The 20,891-nt window shown below is 38.9% G+C and overlaps 3 protein-coding genes across 4 annotated transcripts in view; 1 reads left to right on the plus strand and 2 right to left on the minus strand.

The window, feature by feature from the left end:
• The first annotated feature begins 1,728 nt into the window (after nt 1–1,728).
• LOC103363960 (STIP1 homology and U box-containing protein 1-like) lies at nt 1,729–9,206 on the plus strand. 2 transcript variants are annotated; one of them, XM_008290944.1, is made up of 9 exons: nt 1,729–1,775; nt 1,870–1,900; nt 2,992–3,201; nt 3,977–4,175; nt 5,520–5,685; nt 5,989–6,076; nt 6,342–6,398; nt 6,519–6,635; nt 8,354–9,206. In XM_008290944.1, the coding sequence occupies exons 3-9, from the start codon at nt 3,082–3,084 to the stop codon at nt 8,477–8,479; spliced, it is 873 nt and encodes a 290-aa protein (XP_008289166.1). In that variant the 5' UTR covers nt 1,729–1,775; nt 1,870–1,900; nt 2,992–3,081; the 3' UTR covers nt 8,480–9,206. The 2 variants fall into 2 exon arrangements, with proteins under 2 accessions (XP_008289166.1, XP_008289167.1); XM_008290945.1 differs by lacking the exon at nt 1,870–1,900 and having other exon boundaries at nt 1,735–1,775.
• A 1,706-nt stretch (nt 9,207–10,912) lies between these two features.
• jmjd8 (jumonji domain containing 8) lies at nt 10,913–16,599 on the minus strand. Its single transcript, XM_008290946.1, has 9 exons — nt 16,410–16,599; nt 15,402–15,497; nt 15,099–15,147; nt 13,719–13,815; nt 13,558–13,626; nt 13,190–13,309; nt 13,006–13,073; nt 12,309–12,443; nt 10,913–11,133 (listed from the first exon to the last, which is right to left on the minus strand). The coding sequence occupies exons 1-9, from the start codon at nt 16,487–16,489 to the stop codon at nt 11,053–11,055; spliced, it is 795 nt and encodes a 264-aa protein (XP_008289168.1). The 5' UTR covers nt 16,490–16,599; the 3' UTR covers nt 10,913–11,052.
• Nucleotides 16,600–18,194: 1,595 nt separating this feature from the next.
• The window catches only part of LOC103363968 (serine protease 33), a 12,805-nt gene continuing 10,108 nt past the window's right edge, over nt 18,195–20,891 (minus strand). The window contains exons 5-6 of the mRNA XM_008290953.1: nt 20,171–20,178; nt 18,195–19,940 (exon numbers count right to left, since the gene is read on the minus strand). Of these exons, the coding sequence (XP_008289175.1) occupies nt 19,644–19,940; nt 20,171–20,178 (305 nt within the window). The 3' untranslated portion in view covers nt 18,195–19,643. The remainder of the gene's footprint in view (nt 19,941–20,170; nt 20,179–20,891) is intronic.

Raw genomic sequence — 20,891 nt, forward strand, 5'->3', positions numbered from 1 at the left:
TTAACTTCTTCTGGTAAAAACTCTGATATATTCTGTTTTAGGATAAAAAGTGAGAATATTTATTTCTGTCTTCGGTGCAGCTTTGCCTCCAAGAAATGAGCCAGAAGCTGCACATCCGTCCACATTTTAGAAAATGTTAGAAAACACATGATGCACTTTATCTCTCACGTCACAGGGTGGTTTTCAGGTCCAAACTGTCTTATTTGCACTGTTGGTAGATGAGTAGAAGTTAGAAACTGTCTGGAGTTTATTCCTCTCAGTTTTCCTGCAGTCTTAATAAATGTTCATAAATAAAGTGTTTTAGAGTTTCAGTGGAGACCTGCTGTGGGGCAGCGTTAGCACTTTATCAACTTTATAAACTATGCTGGATTCTGTTTTACTTTCAAGGTTTTTAAGTGCAGAAGAAAAGAAAGTGTTTTATTCTCCTAAATCTAAAACTACCATCACAATAATAGAACATAACAACTATGCAAATGTTTGAAAGCTGTTATAATGCTTCAATGAAAAACGAAAAAAACAGTCTCGCTCCTCTAGATCTTTAGCTTATCTGCTATATTTGCAGGGTTGAAATAGAAATGTATGTGTTTTGTTGTGATTCAGTGTGTTATATTTACATTTTTTACCATTCAGGTTTGACTTTTACTGTATTCTGTGTTCATTCAGTAGCTACTTTATAATAAAGTTTATATATATTATATATATATATACATGTGTATATAGTAAGATAAAGAATGTGAAGGAGCAGCAAAGGGAAAATAAATTACATTTGAAAATGAAATGACTGATTTCTTGTTGATTGAAGACCTTCTATCACAGTAAGTGTCTGTACAGATGTGCTCGGGGGCTGCAGATGTTTTTAGCCAATATTTGTTCACATTTGTCAAAATTAAATAAGCCGAATTAGATATTAACAATTTTATTTGCTGTGTACTATTGGAAATACTGACAAGTCCCAATGAATTACTTTCACACAGAATAAATGTTAAAAACGTGATGATTCTTGGGCAAGTTCTACAGCCTTCAAATTCCTGCCCCTTCCTGCTACTGAACTTTGGTTTTAACCTATTATTTTGTGCCATTTTGTCCAATTAAATTGCCGAAGTTTCTATTAACAGATTACTATTTTATATATAATCATGGATGATCTCAGTACTATCGTTAGTTTGACACTTAAGAAGTCATAAAAACCTTATCTCAAGCAGACTGTGAAGCGTCCCACTGTCTGCTCCCCAATTGAACTTCGTTTTATTTGTTTTAGCCTGTATTAGCCCGCATTTTGTGAAATTAAATCCGCCGAATTAACTTTTAACAGCTTGTTTTTTATTTGTAAGCTCGCATGTACTCACAGCTTCAGTGAATTATTTAAACACTGAAGAAATCTTCAAAACTTAATGATTCTCAGGTGAGCTCTGAACCATTCCAGCTCCTGTCTAAGGACATGCCTACAGCTCCGTTTTATTTTTTTTTTAAAGAAAAGAAAACCTATATTTATTCACATTTTGGAAAATTAAACACGCCGAATTCACTTAAAAACGTTTATTTTCGCTATGTACTCATGACTGTCCAGACTAATACCACTGAATTACTTTTAAACTGAATAAATCTTAAAAATTGGGTGATTCTCAGTCAGGTTCTGTAAACTTCCGGGTTTGTGCAGACATCTTTAAAGCCAATGAACGTACAGCGTGCCGCCTGATGACGCGTTTCTCGTCACTGATTAAAACCAAAACATCTGTTAGCTTCATAACATCAATACAACTTGTAGCTAGCGGCAGGTAGGTAGCCTAATTAGTTAGCCACCATCTTATATTACATTAACCTGCTCAGTAGTATATAATTGTATCTTCATATCATACTTAACCGCTTCAGTGTCAAGGTGGTGATCAAACAGAATCCCCAGGTAGGTGAACATGACGGGGAAATATGTTGTTAGCTCACCGTTAGCTTACCGATGTGATGCTAGTGTTATGCTCTTCATCATGTTCAGTAGTGTTATAATGTCTGACAGCGTGAATTCAAACAAGCTGCAACAAACCTCATAAACATGATACATGGTGGAAACAGCAGAGATGAAGGGTGACAGACGTTAGCTACATGTTAGCAGTGATTCAGGGCAGCAGCAGCACAAATATATATATATATATATGAAATGTGAATTAAATCAGTGTGTCATTTCTATATGGCTGCAGTGATACACACACACACACACAGAGAGAGAGAGAAAGAAACAATATGTTGAAACAAAAAACAGAAGGATATGGTCTGTGTGGAGCATTTAGAGTTCATAAAGACTTTTATTAACTCAGATATGATGTAAATGGGGTGTGTCTGCTATCTCTGGGGCTGTACAGTGACGAGTAGTGTATGTGATGTATATATATATATATATATAAGTATTAATACCACACTGTAGAAATACTTTACTAGAAGTGAAGGTCCTGCATGGAAAATCTTGATTAAAGAAAAACAGATAAATGACTTAATTGCTCCCCTCATGGAAATTTCAGTGTCGCAGCAGCATTCTACCTACAATTAAACACACATCCATCCATCCATTATCTATACACCGCTTAATCCTCACTCGGGTCATGGGGGGCTGGAGTCTATCCCAGCTGACTCAGGGTGAAGGCAGGGGACACCCTGGACAGGTCACCAGTCTATCACAGGGCTACACTTAGAGACAGACAACCAAGCACACTCACATTCACACCTACGGACAATTTAGAATCAACAATTAACCTCAACATGTTTTTGGACTGTGGGAGGAAGCTGGAGAACCCAGAGAGAACCCACGATCATGACCAGATTAAGCCAGCTGCCAGTAGCTTTCTATCAGGTTCAATGTAAAGTACATCAGTATTTTGCTTACAAGCTTTTAAAAAAAACAAATATAATCTAGTATCAAACATGTTGGGATGTAAAACCTGCTGTGAAAAAGTTTTCCATTCAGGATTTTGATTGAATGAAAATCGCACGATCTTTTTACGTCAGTTTCCGTCCCTCCTGCTGGATCTGAGCGTCAGAATTGGGAAGCAAAGTGAGGAGGCAGCTGCCGGTGGAGCAGCGAGCCTCGTGGACAACATGTCAGAGAGTCCGGAGAAGAGCGCGTCGGTGTCGGCTCAGGAGCTGAAGGAGCAGGGCAACCGGCTGTTCCTCAGCCGCAAATACCTGGAGGCTGCAGCCTGCTACAGCAAAGCCATAGTAAGAACAAAATGTGACTTTATATGCAACAGCAGTGTCTGAATATATATAATGTGTGTGTGTGTGTGTTTCTCCTAAAAATAGCTCTCAAATGTTATCTTGGAATTGCACTTCAAGGCCTTTTAGTGTGAAAAAATCTGGTTAACCCTTTGAACTCCTTCAGCAGACACATCCATACAGAAGAAGAGAGAACTCAGAAATGTCTTCTGTGCAGAATGACATCGTTATAATGACGCAAATCTAAAATAAAGACAAGTTATCAAGACTGGAAAAGAGCTGACATGGTGTGAATATTTTACTGCTTACATTTTGAATCAACTTCTATATTTATCTCCTCTGTGAGCACTGCCTGCATTTCAGCTGAAAAATCCCTACATTTAAACTTGTTCAGTCTCTGAAGTGTCACAAAATGGCAAAAATGTGAAAGAAATACATCACAGAAGACATTTCTGAGTTCCGTCTTCGTGGTTGTTGTGCTTCCATAGAGGTGCGATGTAAAGCACTGAGTCACTGTCTGTGGTGGAGGATGGGGGAGGCAGAGTCACTGAGGATCTCTGGCCTTGTTGATAAGAACAGCTGCGTTTATGAAGTCGCTGTTTCAGTGTTTTTAATCAAAGGATATATTTTCATTATCTTATATTTTGAGATGAGAGAACGACTTCTCCCTGACCTCATGCTACTGGGGATTTGGCAATAAAACAGCGTCATTTTAAATCACGGCTGGTTGACACATAGAAAAACTTGGATCCCTACAGTCAGTATTTGTGTTTTGCAGAACCACAGTCCGTCCGTCCCGGCCTTCTACACCAACAGAGCTTTGTGCTACGTGAAGCTGCAGCAGTACGATAAAGCTCTGACTGACTGCAGAAACGCCCTGGAGTTCGACAGCCAGTCGGTCAAAGCTCACTTCTTCATGGGTCAGTGTCACCTGGAGATGGAAAACTACGACGAGGCCATCGGCAACCTGCAGAGAGGTACGAGGGGTTTTGGTCACAGTACAGGAGGTTCTGCTGAGAACCACACAGAGGCGTCTTTATGTTGATGTGGAAACTCTGGTGCTTCTAGTTCCATCCAGAAGGTTTTAGCAGAGCTACGGCGTGCCAGCATTTTTAGCATTTAAAGCTCTGTGATCGTTCTGAATCTTGTATGAGGTGAACTCGTCATAATTAGAGCACGAAGCCTCACCTCGTTGTGGCCACTCAGTTCAATAAAGGTTGTTCAAACAAGATGACGGCAACCTCAGTGTTAACAGCTTTAAAGAGTCTAAAGCAGGGGTTCTCAACCTCTTTGACCCCCTAGGCCCAGGTTTCCCAGTACAAAGTGGCCCAGGCCCATTTAGGTATGAACACTTTCATTTCAATTAATCCGAGTCTTGGTTTGATTTGAATTCAAAAACTAAATCAAGTCCACTTACAGTTTAACAAGCTAAAACCTTGTAAAATAAGTGATATTATTGCTGTAGCCCATTTTCTTTTCTCTTTGAAAAATCCACCAGCTTCCCAACTGGCTTTGGATGTTTGGTTTTGAGATGCCGCCGTAGCTTTGAAGGCTTCAGTGCTTCGTGGGCTAGTGTTAACCCACCCTCTACACACCGGGCTCTCGGCTCTGCCTCGCTACCTCCATTCACAAAACCAAACTTAATAAAGTCAGGGTTATACTGGCGCAAAATTTCGCCTTTGAGGAGGGGGTGGCATCACTTCCATCGTCATTTTTTATTTTTAAAAACTTTTCCATAATTTTAATTAATTGCGGCTGGCTTGTGGGGGATCCTGCAGCCCACAGGTGCAGAATTTAAAGTTTTTCGCGGCCCAGTAGGCAGCACTTGGGCCCGATAATGGGCCGCGGCCCCATGGTTGAGAATCACTGGTCTAAAGAGTCTTTTCTTGTTGACAGGATTCAACTTTTTACCTGGAACAGTCAGAGTTACAGATAAATAGCCACTTTGCTTCACTTTGAATTATAAAATCAATATAAAATACTAAAGTGTCAGGACAAGGAAGGAAAACAAATTGTAAGAACAAAACTTTAAATACAACAGATATAAAACACTAAAAAAGTAAAACACAACAGGATAACAGCTTGTAAGATCAAATTCTAAAATGATAATTATATATAAATATATATATAGTATATACACACATAATATTTTACAATTGATAGAATTTTTTTTTTTTTTATCAATCTTTCATCAATATATAAAACAAAATACTATTATACATATACTATTACTAACAAATTGTAGAATGTGTTCAATCATAACACCAGTGACTTAAAACAGATGAAAAGTTAACATTCACTTCTCGGTTTTCTCGGTCCAGCGTATAACTTGGCCAAAGAGCAGCGGCTGAACTTCGGCGACGACATTCCCAGCGCTCTGCGGATGGCAAAGAAGAAACGCTGGAACAACATGGAGGAGAGAAGGATCAACCAGGAGAGCGAGCTGCACGCCTACCTCACCAAACTGATCCTGGCTGAGAAAAAGAGGCAGGTCCAGGCCTGTGATAGCAAAATAGCTCAGTGACCTGATTATTTAGAAAAATGGGTTTATGTGGAAAAGTTGGATGTCTGATAATAATCCTAAAAAGAAAATACGAACAAGGCTTGTTTTCTTTTGGGGTTCCAGGTTGTATTTGGTTATTTTTTGCTTTATTTTTTCACGTGTTTTTGAAGGATAATAACAAGATGTTTACCAGAGACGTGCACCTCTTCAAAAAACATTTAGTTCTGTGTTGTTTTCTAGTGGATGTTGGTTTGTAAATGTAAAATAAGTACATGTGTAATCCTCAGAGAGCTGGAGGGCTGCAGACAGAGACAAGAGGACAAATCGGACGACGGCAGAGTTCAACACAGTCTCAATGAGATCCACACAAAACATGTAGGTTTGATGATTCTGTCGGAAGTCAGTTCTTTGAGTTCTGTAGCCGTTAAATAGCAGGACATCAGCGTGAACTTGACTCCTGCAGAAACACAACAAGCTGAGATGGTTTGGAGTCGAGTGACTGAAAACATTCTATTCTGACTGAAGTATGTGTTGATTCTTGTAGTTTCATGTCTGCTTCAGTGTCTCATATTTCATTATTAACCCTCAGCCTGTTTACATGTGATTATTTGTAAAGTAAAAAAAGCCTGTTTTTCTTCAGGATAAATATCTCTCAGACATGGAGGAGCTTTTCTGTCAAGTAGACGAGAAGAGGAAGGTTAGTGTCGCTGCCTGGAAACCAAACATCTGTTGACACACGGAGACAAAGTTAGCTTTTATTTGACATCAACACTCAGAGGATTTGATAAAAGAAATCTGTCTGCTGTGTGTTTGACAGAAGCGTGAGATTCCAGACTTCCTGTGTGGAAAAATCAGCTTCGAGCTAATGAGGGAGCCCTGCATCACTCCGAGTGGAGTCACGTACGACCGAAAAGACATCGAAGAGCATCTGCAGGTAAAAACTGGCCACGAATCAGCGACTGAAACTGCACAGGGCCGATCCAGACACACCTTTACTGTGTTTGAGGATTTCTACAGCAGAGTTTCAACAACAAAACTCCTCATTATAAAAATTAAACCTTTTAAATGTCACTAAATGAAAATGTTAGCATCAAACCAAAGTTGAGCCAATATTGATTACTTTATTTGTGCAGAACTTTTTGAAAACAAGGTTACAAAGTGCTTAAAAAATGTCAAATTAATATGAAAACACATTCAACAAATGAATTTTTATTTTACTCAAAAGCAATAAGAAAAAAAATAATGCAGATGTAAGTGTTTATAATAATGTAGCATCAGCTCGTGAGTTAAAGTACCTCTCCATAAACACTATCCAATATTCCAAACATGTTCCTGTAAATAGATCATAAACTCTTAGTTATATAAATGTGGTACTGGAACACTGTGCAGCCCCATATCATCACACTCCCATCTATGGGCTTCACTGTCAGGACTATGCATTCACGATGGTAGACCTGGTCAGGAGAGAGAAAAAAATGACCACAAAGGGACACAAAACAACCACAAACAGACACATATTGAACACAAAGAGACACAAAATGATCACGAAGACATACAGATGGCCAAAAAGATACAAAGTACTTCCATGCTTCACTGTTTGGACTATTCGTTCACTGTGGTGGTCCTGGTTAGAAAGAGACACAAAATGACCAAAAAGACATATATAACAACCACAGACACAGAACAGCCATAGAGAGACGCAAAACCTCAACAAAGCAACAAATTACCACAAAGTGACACGTACGAGGTGTGTCAGAAAAGTTCCAGGACTGGTGTCACAAAAGATAGATTTCATATCCAAACTACAAACTACTTTTCTCCTTCCAAGTAATCCTCCTGGAGTCTAACACCCTTCTCCAGCCTTCTCTGCCGCCATGCACTCCTGGAAGGATTCTTCCAGGATTCTCTGCAGCTCCGTCGTCACAGCCATCTTGATGTCGTCCACGTCTTCAAAACGGGTCCCCTTGATGACCCCCTTGAACTTGAGGAAGAGGAAAAAATCCCACAGAACCAGGTGGGGTGAGTAGGGAGGTTGCTCCAGCACGGAGATGTTCTTCTCAGCCAGGAACTGTGGGATGCTCAGGACATTGTGAGCAGGCGTGTTGTCATGGTGAAGCAGCCACGACTTGTCCTGACACAACTCTCGCCTCTTCTCGCGAACGAAGCAAACGTCGCAGGATGTCTTTGTAGACGTGCTGGTTGATCGTCTGAAGGGGAAAACTGGTAGTTCGTAGTTTGAAATATATCTTTTGTGACACCAGTCCTGGAACTTTTCTGACACACCTCGTACTGACAACAACACACAAAACAGACATAAATAGATAAAAACTACATCACTACAGATTTCTCCCAAACGACAACAAAGACGCACAAATGGCCAATGAGACAGAAGCTGCCTCTGTGCTTCACTGTCAGGACTGTGCATTCACTGTGGTAGTTTATTCATTTCATTTATATTTTATGTGATACTGCACAGGGATGTACTCCTTTTGTGTACAGTTTTTATCTGTTACTTTTAAGGGACAATTTCAACTGTTTTTTTCATGACTTGTTGACAGGATTTAACTCTTTGCATTGGGGGGGGGGGGTTGCACATTAAAGCAGAACCAAACTGTTAAAATCAGAGTTTAAACTTGGACGCTCTTCCTGCAGAGAGTCGGCCATTTTGACCCGGTGACGCGAACTCCACTGACCCAGGACCAGCTGATCCCAAACCTGGCCATGAAGGAGGTCATCGATGCTTTTATTCTGGAGAACGGCTGGGTGGAAGACTACTGAGGACAAGTCAGTGTGTTCAGAGCTGAACGTGAAGTCAGACAGGCTTTTATTCTACAACACCAATGTTTCATGAACTCAGTGTAGTTTAGGTTGCGTTAACGAAAAACACTTTTTCCTCTTGAATCCGTTTAAAATCAGACTGATCACAGATCTGTGAGTTCATCCTCCAAGGATCGACACACTACAATCACACTGAAAAATAATCACATTAAACCTGGAGCTGAACATTTCAACTGTAAATAAAGATAAATGTTGTGTTTGCTGGCAAACAGAAAGAGACGAAACTTTACACCTGGACAGTAGCTGGAATCAGCAGGTGGAAGGACCAGTTTATGTTTTATATGTTGATCAGTAAATTTAGATTCTGTGCAGGTTTGTGGGGGGAAAAAATGAATTCTGACACTGTTACAGGTTTGATTTCTGTCTAAGTTTCCAGACTTTGTGTCGCCATCTTTTATCAGCATCAGACAATAGTTCGTAAACTGATATTTATCTCGGGTTGCTTGCTAAATCGTGCACAAGTTTGCTGTTTTAATGTTTGTTTCAAATGTGTTATTTACTCTCCAGCTTTAAAGTCTGATGATTTTCTGCGTTTGTTAAAAGATTTTGCAGACGTTAGAAGGGAGCAGATTTACCAGAAAATACATTTTTAGATTCAGGCTTTAAATCATCTGCTGCTGTTTGAAAATGTTCCGACACAATAAACCTTCATGTTTTCTACTCTTGAGCTTCAGTTCTATGTGCTCAGTGATCAGAAATTATAAAAACACACACGTCACTTCTGTTCAGGTTTATCCATTTATTAAGTGTAATTCAAGATATTTCATTACAACAGATGGTAAATAAAAACCTACAGAGCCCTTCAGGGGTTTGTGGGGAAATCTGCGCAAACAGATCAATAAGTTGTCCTTCAGTTTATTGATCTATTATCTCAGTTTATTGATCTGTTATGTCACTTTATTGATCCACATGCACAGATTGTTACAGTTATTTAGCTTCATAGATTCTTCATTAAAAATCATTAAAGGACATAAATATAAAACATGTATCTCAGGGGTTAAATGTATGGAATTAAACAAAACATACAACTCAAAATGTCGTCTGTGCAGTAAAACACAACTAGAATGACGGATTCCCCCCAAGAGTTAACATGTGAAATCTGATTCTTTCTGTTTTACAGTTTCTAGCTGATAAATGGTGCAACTTTTCAAAAAGAGAACATGCTGCCTGTACCGGCCAGTGGGTTTTGGGGTTCAGAGGGTAAAAAAGCATTTGGTAAAAATGTACCAAAATCTTGTTTAAGCAGAATATCAACACAATTTACATTCACATATGAAACAAAAAGAGCTGCTTGTGTCAGTTTCTGGTCTATTTTTTTTTTTTTATTCCTACTTATGTGTCTGTTTTCACTGCAAGGAGGTTCAGTGGTTAGCACCGTTGCTTCACAGCTAGAAGGTCGCCGGTTCGCATCCCGGTGAGGACACCCAGGATCTTTCTGCGTGGAGTTTGCATGTTCTCCCCGTGCAGCGTGGGTTCTCTCCGGGTTCTCCGGCTTCCTCCCACATAGTCCAAAAACATGTTGAGGTTAATTGGTGATTCTAAATTCTCAGTCAGCTGGGATAAACTCCAGCCCCCCCACGACCCTAGTGAGGATTAAGCGGTGTATAGATGATGGATGGATGGATGGTATCTGTTTTCCATTTTGTCTTCACGCTCGACCCAACCAGTCGAGGCAGACGTCTGACCTCCCTGAGCCTGGTTCTGCCTGCAGCTGCTCAGAGGGAAGCTTAGGATGCGTTGAGTTTTCCACGTCTGATTTTGTAAACTCTAATTCTTATTTTAGTTGGGTAATATGGTCTGGTATTTAGTTCTTAACATTTAGGTAAGAGTTTTCCATTTTTGTGATAAGTAAAGCAGTAGGTGGTCCCATCCTCCATATTTAAACGTGTTTTCTAAAGTTAATATTATTCCTCTATTGGAAAGAACTTTGTTGTTTTAAATGTGCTGTTAGAGGCGGTGACTCTGCAATGTGGACTTTGTTTAAACCCTAAAAGAAGCCCCATAAAACATGCGCTATTTGCAAGTTTCTACACTTTAAACTCTCTACAGCTGCAGTTACTGGACCTCATGGTAACGGTGAAACATACTTTGGTCACTGTGTGAATTACTGAGACTGAAAACTGTAAAAACTGAACCCTGCTTCCACTTACAAGTGGCCTTCACGCGTATTTTCAAGTACTTCAAACACATTTTCCCTGATCTCTTGTTACTCAGGAGCTTAACTCAGCCTCTATAACAGAAGTTCAGCTGCTGAGCTCTTTAAATACACTCTAAAATAACGATTGTTGGAAAGCTTGTTGACATTTAAGGGCGACAATCTGCTAAAAACATTCGTCTGGAATTACATAAGTGCATCAGTCTGTATCAAAAAATAATTAACAAAGATCACAGTTGGTCACAGCTCATTGTTTGTCCCTGAAAAACTAGTCGGTTTACTTTCCGGTCAGCCTGCGACGGAAGAGAAACTGATTTTTAAAAAGGAATTCTTTTTAGAAAGGAGCACAGAGCTGAGTTCAGCCCAGGAAGGTGGAGATGAAAACGCTGGTGTCCAGGTTGAGGGTTGCGTGCCACCAGCGATCGGGGAAATACAGCAGCTGGTGGAGAAACAACAAAAACACTGATTTTATGTTTTGTGACAGTGAGGCCTCCTTAGATTGTGTCTCTAAATGATGTCATTGTGGACTGAGATCTTGCTCTGATATCTATCCTGTTTTTGTGTCGCTGTGGTTGACCCGGTTCACAGCAGACACACTGGACTCAATCTGAGATGTGATATGACAAAGGTCAAATGTCTTCAGGAACCAAAAAGAAGAGGAGACATGCTGAGTCATCGTTAATGTCACAAAAGTAGTTATGAACTTATGTGTCAGCATCTCTGCTCAGCCCACGCCTGTAAGGCTGACTGGCTGTAGCTTCCTCCTGTACTACTGAGAAGATAGCGGTGAGGACTGAAGGACTGAATGGAGGCAGAGCTCCATCTAGTGGACAAATGGCGCAACAACAGCATTCTGCACAACTGTGACACTTAACAGCATTTACTGTTTTATAAGAGAATAACCAGATGGTAAGCCAGAACATCACCACGTTCCTAACTTTTCTTCGAGTTATCTTGCTAACAAACAAACAAACAACCAGATACACGCTGGCTAAAACGTAACCTCCTTGGCAGAGGTGACAAAACGATGGGAAATCAGTAGACAGTCGTCTTCAGAGTCCTGTAGCTCTGACATACTCGACAGTAGAAACTCTGTTTAAACTTTAAAATAATCACGAGGCTTTGCATAGTTTGTATTCAGTCGCCGTTTAAGTTGGATTCATTTTTGGATCGTTTTTAGTTCACAACAGTCGTCAATGGGCGTTTCTGACCCCTTAAAATATTCAGTAAAAAGTTGTTTTTAACTTTCAGCATATCTCCTCTACATGCACAATTTATGCATCTAAATGTAGGAAACTTTGTCTTTTTTTATTTACAATACCTTCGTGCTTCACTGTCTACGTTCACTGTCTACGTTCACTGTGGTCGTTCTGCTCAGATTGACACCAAACATGCTGGCCTCCATCTGACTCTTATTTCTCATAAACCACCTCACAGTGCAGAGTGTACATGAGTTTCTGGTGAACACATTCACCCCAGTGTTTATACAGTATGTGGCATCTCTGGAACACTTATCTGAACAAGGATTTAAAGTTTCCTTTTGTTTTGTGAGTCTGGAGTTTGTACGTTGCTAAATGTGAGTTTTAAAGTCAGACCTCAGGAGGATGTTGTTACCTCTCCGGGTCTGATGGTGCACTCCATTGGAGCCTCCTCCTCCGGCAGGTTTGGGTAGGTCTCCGTCACCCAGGACAGGGTGGTTCTGTTTGGGTGGAAGTGAGGCTCCTTATCGGGTGGGAAGAGGAACCAGCGCTGTGGAAAAACAAAAAGATTCAGAGTTCATTAGAAACAGGGTTAACTGAGGCGGGAAAAGAGTCTGAAGCTCCCTGTGGTGAAGCACAGCTGATCGTGTGTTGGTTAGACTCCGAGTCTGCTGATTGTTCAGGCTGTGTTGTGTGTGAGGACGTCTGCTGTAGGTGTGTGTGTGTTTTTTTTTCTTTTTAACAGTGAAACAGTGTGTTGATTTCTTTTATCTAATGTCCTTTGATATCTATTGGATTATGATGTGAAAGCACCACGAAATGGTGTAAAATGAACATAGGAAGACATGCAGTCCACATCAGAACAAATGAAATCACCACAAAAACACACAACATCCCAACAAAAGGTGCAAAAACACCCAAAAAAAGACACAAAAGCACCACAAAAAGATGCAAAATTAACATGAAAAGGCATAAAATCAACATAAAAACACATGAAATCGTGACAAAAGATGCAAAATCACCACTAAAACATCAGAAGTCACCACTTGGTATTTTCAGAAATCACTACCATAGATCTCATACTTTTACTATTACTTGGACAGAAGTCTTACTTTTCGTCCATAGATGACTTCTGAGTAACCAGGACCATGCCAGTGGAAGGGAACTCCTGTTCCAGCACCTGAAGGAGGAGAAGACGGAACGATTTTCATTAGTTTTCTTTCTCTCATTGTTGTCTGGATCGCCTCGTTGATCTGTCAGTACGATATCTGAAACCAGTTGAGTGTATCATGTGACCTGCGATGCCGAAGCTGAACGCTCCGCTGGTGTTGGGCAGAACGAACGGTGGAGACTCGTACTGATCGAACAAACTCTGCCACTCGGTGAAGTTGTTGTCACCGAAGAAATACAGAGTGTCTGCAGAACAAAGACACGAACACAGAGTCAGAAACATCCAGAATCCTCCTGAGCTCAGTTCACTTCATCGCTGGATATTTACTCTACATGTTCCTGCTCCACATAGGATGAACCCTGTTATTTAAAGGATTAATCTGCAGCTTCTCTCTGTTAACTTCAACATCATGGTTGTTTCTTCAGGAACTTTCTAAAAAGCTTCGACATGTTTGTGTCTGAAGACCAGAATGAAAAAACTTTTTTGATCTCACCGCTGCCGAGAGCCTCTGCAGCCTGGGGCCTCAGTAAAAGCTCCACATACTGCTGGAAGGGGACGTCCACTGAAACACATGGATCGATAAATACAGACTGAGACACATCGATCAGTAAATATAGACTGAAACACCCGGATCAGAGAGGATCAATACGTTACCTTTCCTGTAGGAGTAAGTGTTGGCTGTGCTCAGTTTCACCGTCCGAGAGCCGAACTCCTTCAACAAAGTCGACTTGGAGCAAAGCAGCTGGAATTTCTGTACGAATAAATTAAATACATTTTAATAAATAAATTAAAAAAAAACCTGAGCACTGCAAGACAGAGCAGGGAAAAGAAAGAATCAATACACTAATAAATAAAAACTTAATAAAGAAAAAGAGGTCAAACACATAAAACTAGTGAATTTGTTTTAATTTAAGTTTCTGTCAATAACTGAATAAACCAAAAACCAAAAACAAATGGTGAGTCACAGCCAGAGAAGCTGAATAAACAAAATTATTTTAAAAAATTAAAATAAAAAGGAAAAATGGAGTCACAGAGTAGTGCAGTCAGAAAGTATCAGTCGGTCAATACATGAATAAATAACCAAAAGCCCACAAACCCATTATTAAATCAATAAAAACATAAACAAAAATAAATAAGTAAATAAACAGGAAAAAAGGAAATTACACAGAAACTGAAAGCCACAGACGGAGCAGCAAAGTCAGAAAATATCCATCAATAAATATTAATAGTAAAAAATAAAATAAAACACAAAAGCTTGATAAATACATTTATTATTATATTATTCAAAAAAAAAAACTAAAAAGGAAGATGAATAAAGTAAAATACAATTTTAAAAGCTGAAAAAGATGCACCACAGACAGAGCAGGAAGTTGAAAAGCATCTATCGATTAAAAAAAAGAAGAAAAATACATAATAAAAAATATTAACAAATATATTATATTATTCAATAAAAAAAAACTAAAAAGTAAGATAAATAAAGTAAAATACAATTTTAAAAGCTGAAAAAGATGCACCACAGACAGAGCAGGAAGTTGAAAAGCATCTATCGATTAAAAAAAAAAGAAAAGAAAGAAAGAAGAAAAATACACAATAAAAAATATTTAAGAAACACACCAAAGACACACAGTAGGGCAGTCGAAAATTCTCAATAAATAAACAAAATGAGTTTAAAAAAATACTTCAGGAATTAAGTCAAGCAAATGTTTTTCCAATAAATAAGATTAATAGAGAATAAAACTAATTAACTGTGCATTTTTACCTGAGAAATGTACAAATTAGAGATTAAAGCCCAACAGAAATGATATAAAACATTACTTTAACACACAAAGGCTGACACATGAAGTTAATTTGCTGTTTGTCTTTTCCAGAGTCGATCCTGTCTGGTTAAGTTTAGATGTTATCCTGTTAAACTGAGTCAGGACCATCAGCAGGTCAGTCGACACGTTTAGTTATTTACAGAAACCTGCAGCTTTTACAATAAAACTCTGAAGTGTTTGACTTGTTGAGACCAAGATTCCTGATTCATTTACTCACCGTGTTGTCGGTGAATCCTCTGAGGACGACCGGTCGGCTGTAAGCGTATCTGAAGGCAAATAAAACAGTTTATCAGCAACGTACAGCTTTTAGCTTCAACTTCTACCATGTGTGTCGTGTTTAGACGTTGACATGGGATCAGTGTTCAGCTTTAATCTTCACTGTGTGACTGTGGTGGATATTAAACCAAATATCAACCAAATGCTTTATTTCTGCATCATTTTAGAGCCTGAGAACACAAAGACATCATATTTCATGATGTCACTGATGATTATTTCGAGCCTCTCTGTGATGTGTCCGTACCTCTGGATGAACTGCTGATAGGAGAGCTGCGATGCGTCCAACACGTCGATGTTACAAACTCCTTCATCCTGTAGGCTGAAGTCTGAAGGCAGCGACCTGAACACATTCAGAATAGAATACTTTTTTATTGATCATTATTTATGTATATATTTATTATTAGTGGGAGGTTGTGTTGATGCTGGGGGTGGTTGCCATGGTGATTTGTTGTGGTTTGCTCCCTGAGCCGGTCAGTATCAGACTGTGGACGACACTGATGCATGTCAGTGGATCAGTATAGTCGATTCGTTGTCATAGACATGTGCAGTGGAAAATTGTGCAAACTGTGTCAGAGAATTTTGACCTTCTTCTTAAAAATAAAAATCTCAAACCAATTAATTGATGATCAAAATAATGAGCCATTCATTTGATTGACTTAGATCAACTTTAATGATCCACAAGGGAAATTGATCGATTATTCGGTGCAGCTCCGGTCTAATCGTAACTGCAAACATTTCTTTGGTCACAAGAAACGCTCAAATTTCACTAAAAGAAACCTTTGCCCCCCAGTACAGATATAAAGGTATGTGTATTTGCATATTATGACTGTAAAAGCAGCTGTAGGTGAATATGAACTGAGTGAGTAATACTCAAGTACATCTTAACTATAAAGTAATAACGTAGTACTTTCTACTGAGTACTCGTGTAATTGTGCAATAATGTAGTAATGGCTGGATTTACATTTAATTTAATCCTAATTTAGTCTACTATTAATGGTTCAGCAGGAAGGTACTGAAAACATCAGTTCAAATTGTAGTTTATTGAATTTACTTCTTAAAATGACCGATTTTTAAATGGAGTTTGGTTTGCGCTTCAATCACAACACCACGGATTGCTGCTAAATTTGACCATAACTTTACCATAGAGTTGAATTAATTTCACATGAGATTTACTGAACCCAAGCTGCAGACGTGACACTTTAAAACAGCCTGATAACGTGTCGGTTCAGTGTTGAAGCAGCTGTGAACTCACCATCCTCCTCCGTCCTCTGAGTCCGCCTTCAGTCCGCAGAGAAAACAGAACAAAACTAACGGAGCGGCTTTAAGTTCCATCCAGAAGTGTTTCGGCGGCGAACTTTCCCTCGGACGAGCTGAAAATAGTTTAAAAATTAATAGAAAACCCTTTGAAGTTTCACATTCTCACCGAGCCTAAAGCGGCTTCTCACTTCCTGCTGGACGTCCAATCAGAGAGCAGATCGTGTGACCGCTGCTGCGTTCATAGCACCTCGGAACTACTGGCTTTACACCGTTCTGTCGTTCAAGTATAAAGAAAATCTGCCCTTGAGCTACGATCGTAAATAAATAAGGAATAAACGGTTCTTGGGAGAATTTTAACAGAATTTAATATGTTTATTAATGCAAAATCAGTTGTTTTCATGTTGTTTCTGCTGAATGTTGTGCACACAGAGCAGAACACACGGAGCCTGAAGTGGTCCACTAATCACAGGGTCGTCGATTCGACCCCCGGCTCCTCCCGCTGCATGCGGACGTGTCTTTTGGCGCAACACTGGAGATCCGCAAGAAGTCTGAGTCCGCAGTACACATCTAGAAAGACCTGCTGGCAAACTGGTTTAAGACTAGATTTTTCTTTTGGTTTGGTTTAGACCAGTTTTGAACTTGGTTTATCTTTGGTTTTAGCTAATGTTCACACTTAATTTGAACTGGTTTTGGACTTCGCTTTCGATTTACTTTTAAACTTATTTCAACATTGGTTTTAAGAAATGATTTACACTAGTTTTGGACTTTGTTTGAAACTAGGTTTTGAACATGGTTTTGGACTGGCATCAGACAAATTTTAAGCTTGATTGTGGAGTATGGTTAGACCATTTTTGGACTTGGTATTGAACTGGTCTTAGATTGGTTTTAAACTGTTTTTAGACTTGGCTTTGGAATTTATTTTAGATTTCTTTCATAATTAGTTTTGGACTGGGTTTGGGACTTTTTTTTAATGGCTTATGACCTAGTTATAGACTGACTTTGGTTTTCCACTGGTTTTAGATTGGTTTTGGACTGGTTTTTGGTTTGGCTTAGACTGGTTTTGAACTCGGCTTTATACTTGTCTTTGGACTCATTTTGTTCTAGATTTAATTTAGGAATATTTTCACACTTGGTTTTCAACTGGTTTTATATTAGTTTTGAACTCACTTCCAGACTTTGCTTTAAACTGGCTTTAGACTTTGTTTTAGGTTGGTTTCATACTTGCTGTTGAACTGGTTTTAAACCAGTGTTGAACTGGGTTTGAATAATTTGGAATGATTTTAAACTAGATCCATTTTGGGCTGGTTTTGAACCTGGTTTCAGGGTTTTAGACTGGTCTTGACCTGGGTTTTGTCTGTTTTAGTGTTCATGTGATCTCTGACTGACTCCATGATCAGGACTCCGCTTTTAGACTTGAGCTGTTTTCAAACTTGGTTTAAAAATGTTTTAGACTGATTTTGAGCTTGAGTTCGGCAAGTTTTGGACATTAACTTGGTTTTAAGCTGGTTTTCGACTTCATTATATTGGGATCAGAACATCAGCTGCAGGAGTCCTGGTTCTTGTTGTGGCTACAGATGATTCTTTGTGACTTTGGATGTTTGGACTCGTTGTTCTGCTGCAGCAGCTGAAGCTTAAAGCTCAAGTCTGGTGACGAAGCAGAAATGCAGCCAGTTTACTCAACTTATCTAATCACAAGTTCACTTCTCAAACATTCAGCAGATGTTTCTTGATTTCTGGTTCACTTTCGTTCATTCACTTCACAAAAAGAGACAAACAAGACTTTACATTCAGAGTGCCGAGTGTTAGGAAAATAGGTTTTATTTCACTTCAAAACAGCTACAAAAGCAGAAATACAGATCTGTGCTGCTGCCCAGCGTTTCTAATATCCGACTACCTCGATAAAGTAAATATTATGTGATTTGTTCATGTGTACAGTGCTTAACAGTAAATAACAGTTCAAACAGTAGAAGACAGTAAATATCAAAGTAATAAATCAGGAACAGATAATAAAGTCCATAAATTAGATTAGTTTCTTCTTCATCCCTGCTGCTAATCGCAGGTTCGCCGTCAGTGCCCACCTTAAATATTAACATTACTAAAAGCTGTCAAAAGTTTGTACAAAAACTCGATCAACCGATCGGTTTCGGTCCAAACTCTATTCATGTAAACGGTTGTGCATGGAGGCTGCAGAGAGCCAAAATAACTTTAATGAATTAATGATATTTAAAGAAGCTTTTAGACATCACTTTAATATCAATAATACATTTCAAAATATCACAGCAAAAAAAGTTAATAAAAACAAAGTCAAACTTATAATGGTTGTTACATTTTATGATAAAACTAAAAAAAAAAAAACACATTAAAAATAAAATAGAGAATTTAGTTTAGATTAGCCCTGTTTCTATCATTTGTCATTATCTAAAAAAATGTTTCCTTTAATTTTGTGTCATTTTTAAATAGAATTGTTTGCCTTTATTTGCGGTGCTGAAACATTTTATTCCTGGTTTAAATCTTTAAAAATAGTTTGTAACTTAAAAACGGTCAAATTCTGCATAAGTGCTTCGTTATTATTGTTACATTTCATTTGATTAATTACACAACTTTTTTCTTTTGCGGTGACACAAAATGTAAAAATGGCAACCAATAAAAAAAAGCAATAAAATGACCTGTTAGATAAATCAGCTCAGTTTAGCTCACATACATTTTGCTGTTGTGTTTTTAAAATGTAATCTTTGTTGCATCATTTAAAGACAGTTTTAAAAAACATACTTATTAAGTTGTAGCTTGAATTGTACGTTGAATTTATTTTTGATGCATTATTTAAAGTTTTAAGGGTCAATTTCTTTAAATGAATTATGATTAAACACTATAAAAGGTTATGATTATTATAATGGTCGAGTTCGGGCTCTGTAGATCTGTAATATTTCACTTTCACCATATTTAATAGTTCATTTAATTTTATGCGCAACACTACATTTAAATATGAAATTCTGATGATGGGATCAGATTATTTCACCCCTTTCTGATGCAATATACTTTGTTTCAGGACTGTTTTCAAATGAACTGGAGGGATTAGTTCAATATGAAATCACAGGAAAATTAACAAGAAACAAGAGGAAATATTTGATACCATGAGCAGAATTTTAGCTTGTTCAGTGAGAAATCAATATTAACGTAAATATGAGGCAGTTTTGTCAGAAGCAGTGCGTCTTTGGCCTGGCGACCTTCTTTAAGCCTCCCATGACAGGACGAAGACAGAGAAGAGGACGGGCAGGATGGACAGCAGCAGAGGCATCGACACGGAGAGGAACGGCGCCGCCCCGGTGGTCGAACCGGAATCTTGCTGGAAGGAGACGAAGCCCGGCTGGTTGGTGGTGATGAAGCTGTTGATCCAGGACTGGTACCGTGACACCCGGGTGTAGACTCCGGGGAAATTGGGCTCAGCGCAGCCGTTCCCAAAACTCACCACTCCAGCCAGAACCCAGATGGAGTCGTTCTTACTGACCATTGGACCGCCCGAGTCGCCCTAAACGCATCAAATATGGAGGTTATGTCAGCAGGAAGTCAACAAACCAGCATGGCTAATATGTCATGAACCACTGATAGTCTGTCAGCAGAACAACGAACAACAACCGAAAACAAAGGGTGGAAATGGCTAAAAACAGTAAACAGCAACAGAAAGCAGCAATTAGAAGTGTCAAAAAACAGAAAACAGATGACAATTAAAGTCAACAATTGCAGGGAACAGCAACTGACATCAGCAACTGAAAATTAAGTAAACAACAACAGAAAGCAACTAAAAACAGTGGCTGTAAACGACAGTAAACAGACAACGCGACAGTTGACACCAACGTAAACTGACAGGAAACACTTAGATAGAAGTGAAAACAGTGGCTGAAAACGACAGACAACAGCAGCTAAGCATGAACGTAAACAGCAACAGAAAACAACAACTGGCAACAGTGACGGGGAAAAAAGTAAACAATGACAGACAACCGAGAGAAAGCAGTGACTGAAAGCTAAACAAACCAGCTACTGAAAACACTGACCGAAAAAAAAAGTAAACAGATAGAATACCTTGGTAAACACGGACAATAAATAAAAGTAAACAGCAACAGAAAACAAAGTCAGAACAGAACAGTCAGAAAACGTGTGGAAAAGGCAGAAAACTGAAAGCAAAAGCAAGCAGCAACTGAAAACAGCAGCTAAAAATGACAGAAAGCAGATACAAAGCAGAAGTAAACAGTAAGTGGAAAAAGTAAACAATGGCAGAAAACAACAGAAGAGTGACTGACAAGAACAACGGGAAATGAAAGTAAACAGTGACGGAAATGACGGTAAACTGTAAAAGAAAGTAAGCAGCAAGTGAAAATGACAGAAAACAGCATAAACGTAAATAAACAGTGACTGAAAGCAGCAGGAAACAGTGAGTGGACAAAGTAAACAAAAGAAAACAGCAACTGAAAACAAAAGTAGA

Source organism: Stegastes partitus, unplaced genomic scaffold (genome assembly GCF_000690725.1).
Source record: "Stegastes partitus isolate 25-593 unplaced genomic scaffold, Stegastes_partitus-1.0.2 Scaffold704, whole genome shotgun sequence".
NCBI lineage: Eukaryota > Metazoa > Chordata > Actinopteri > Pomacentridae > Stegastes > Stegastes partitus.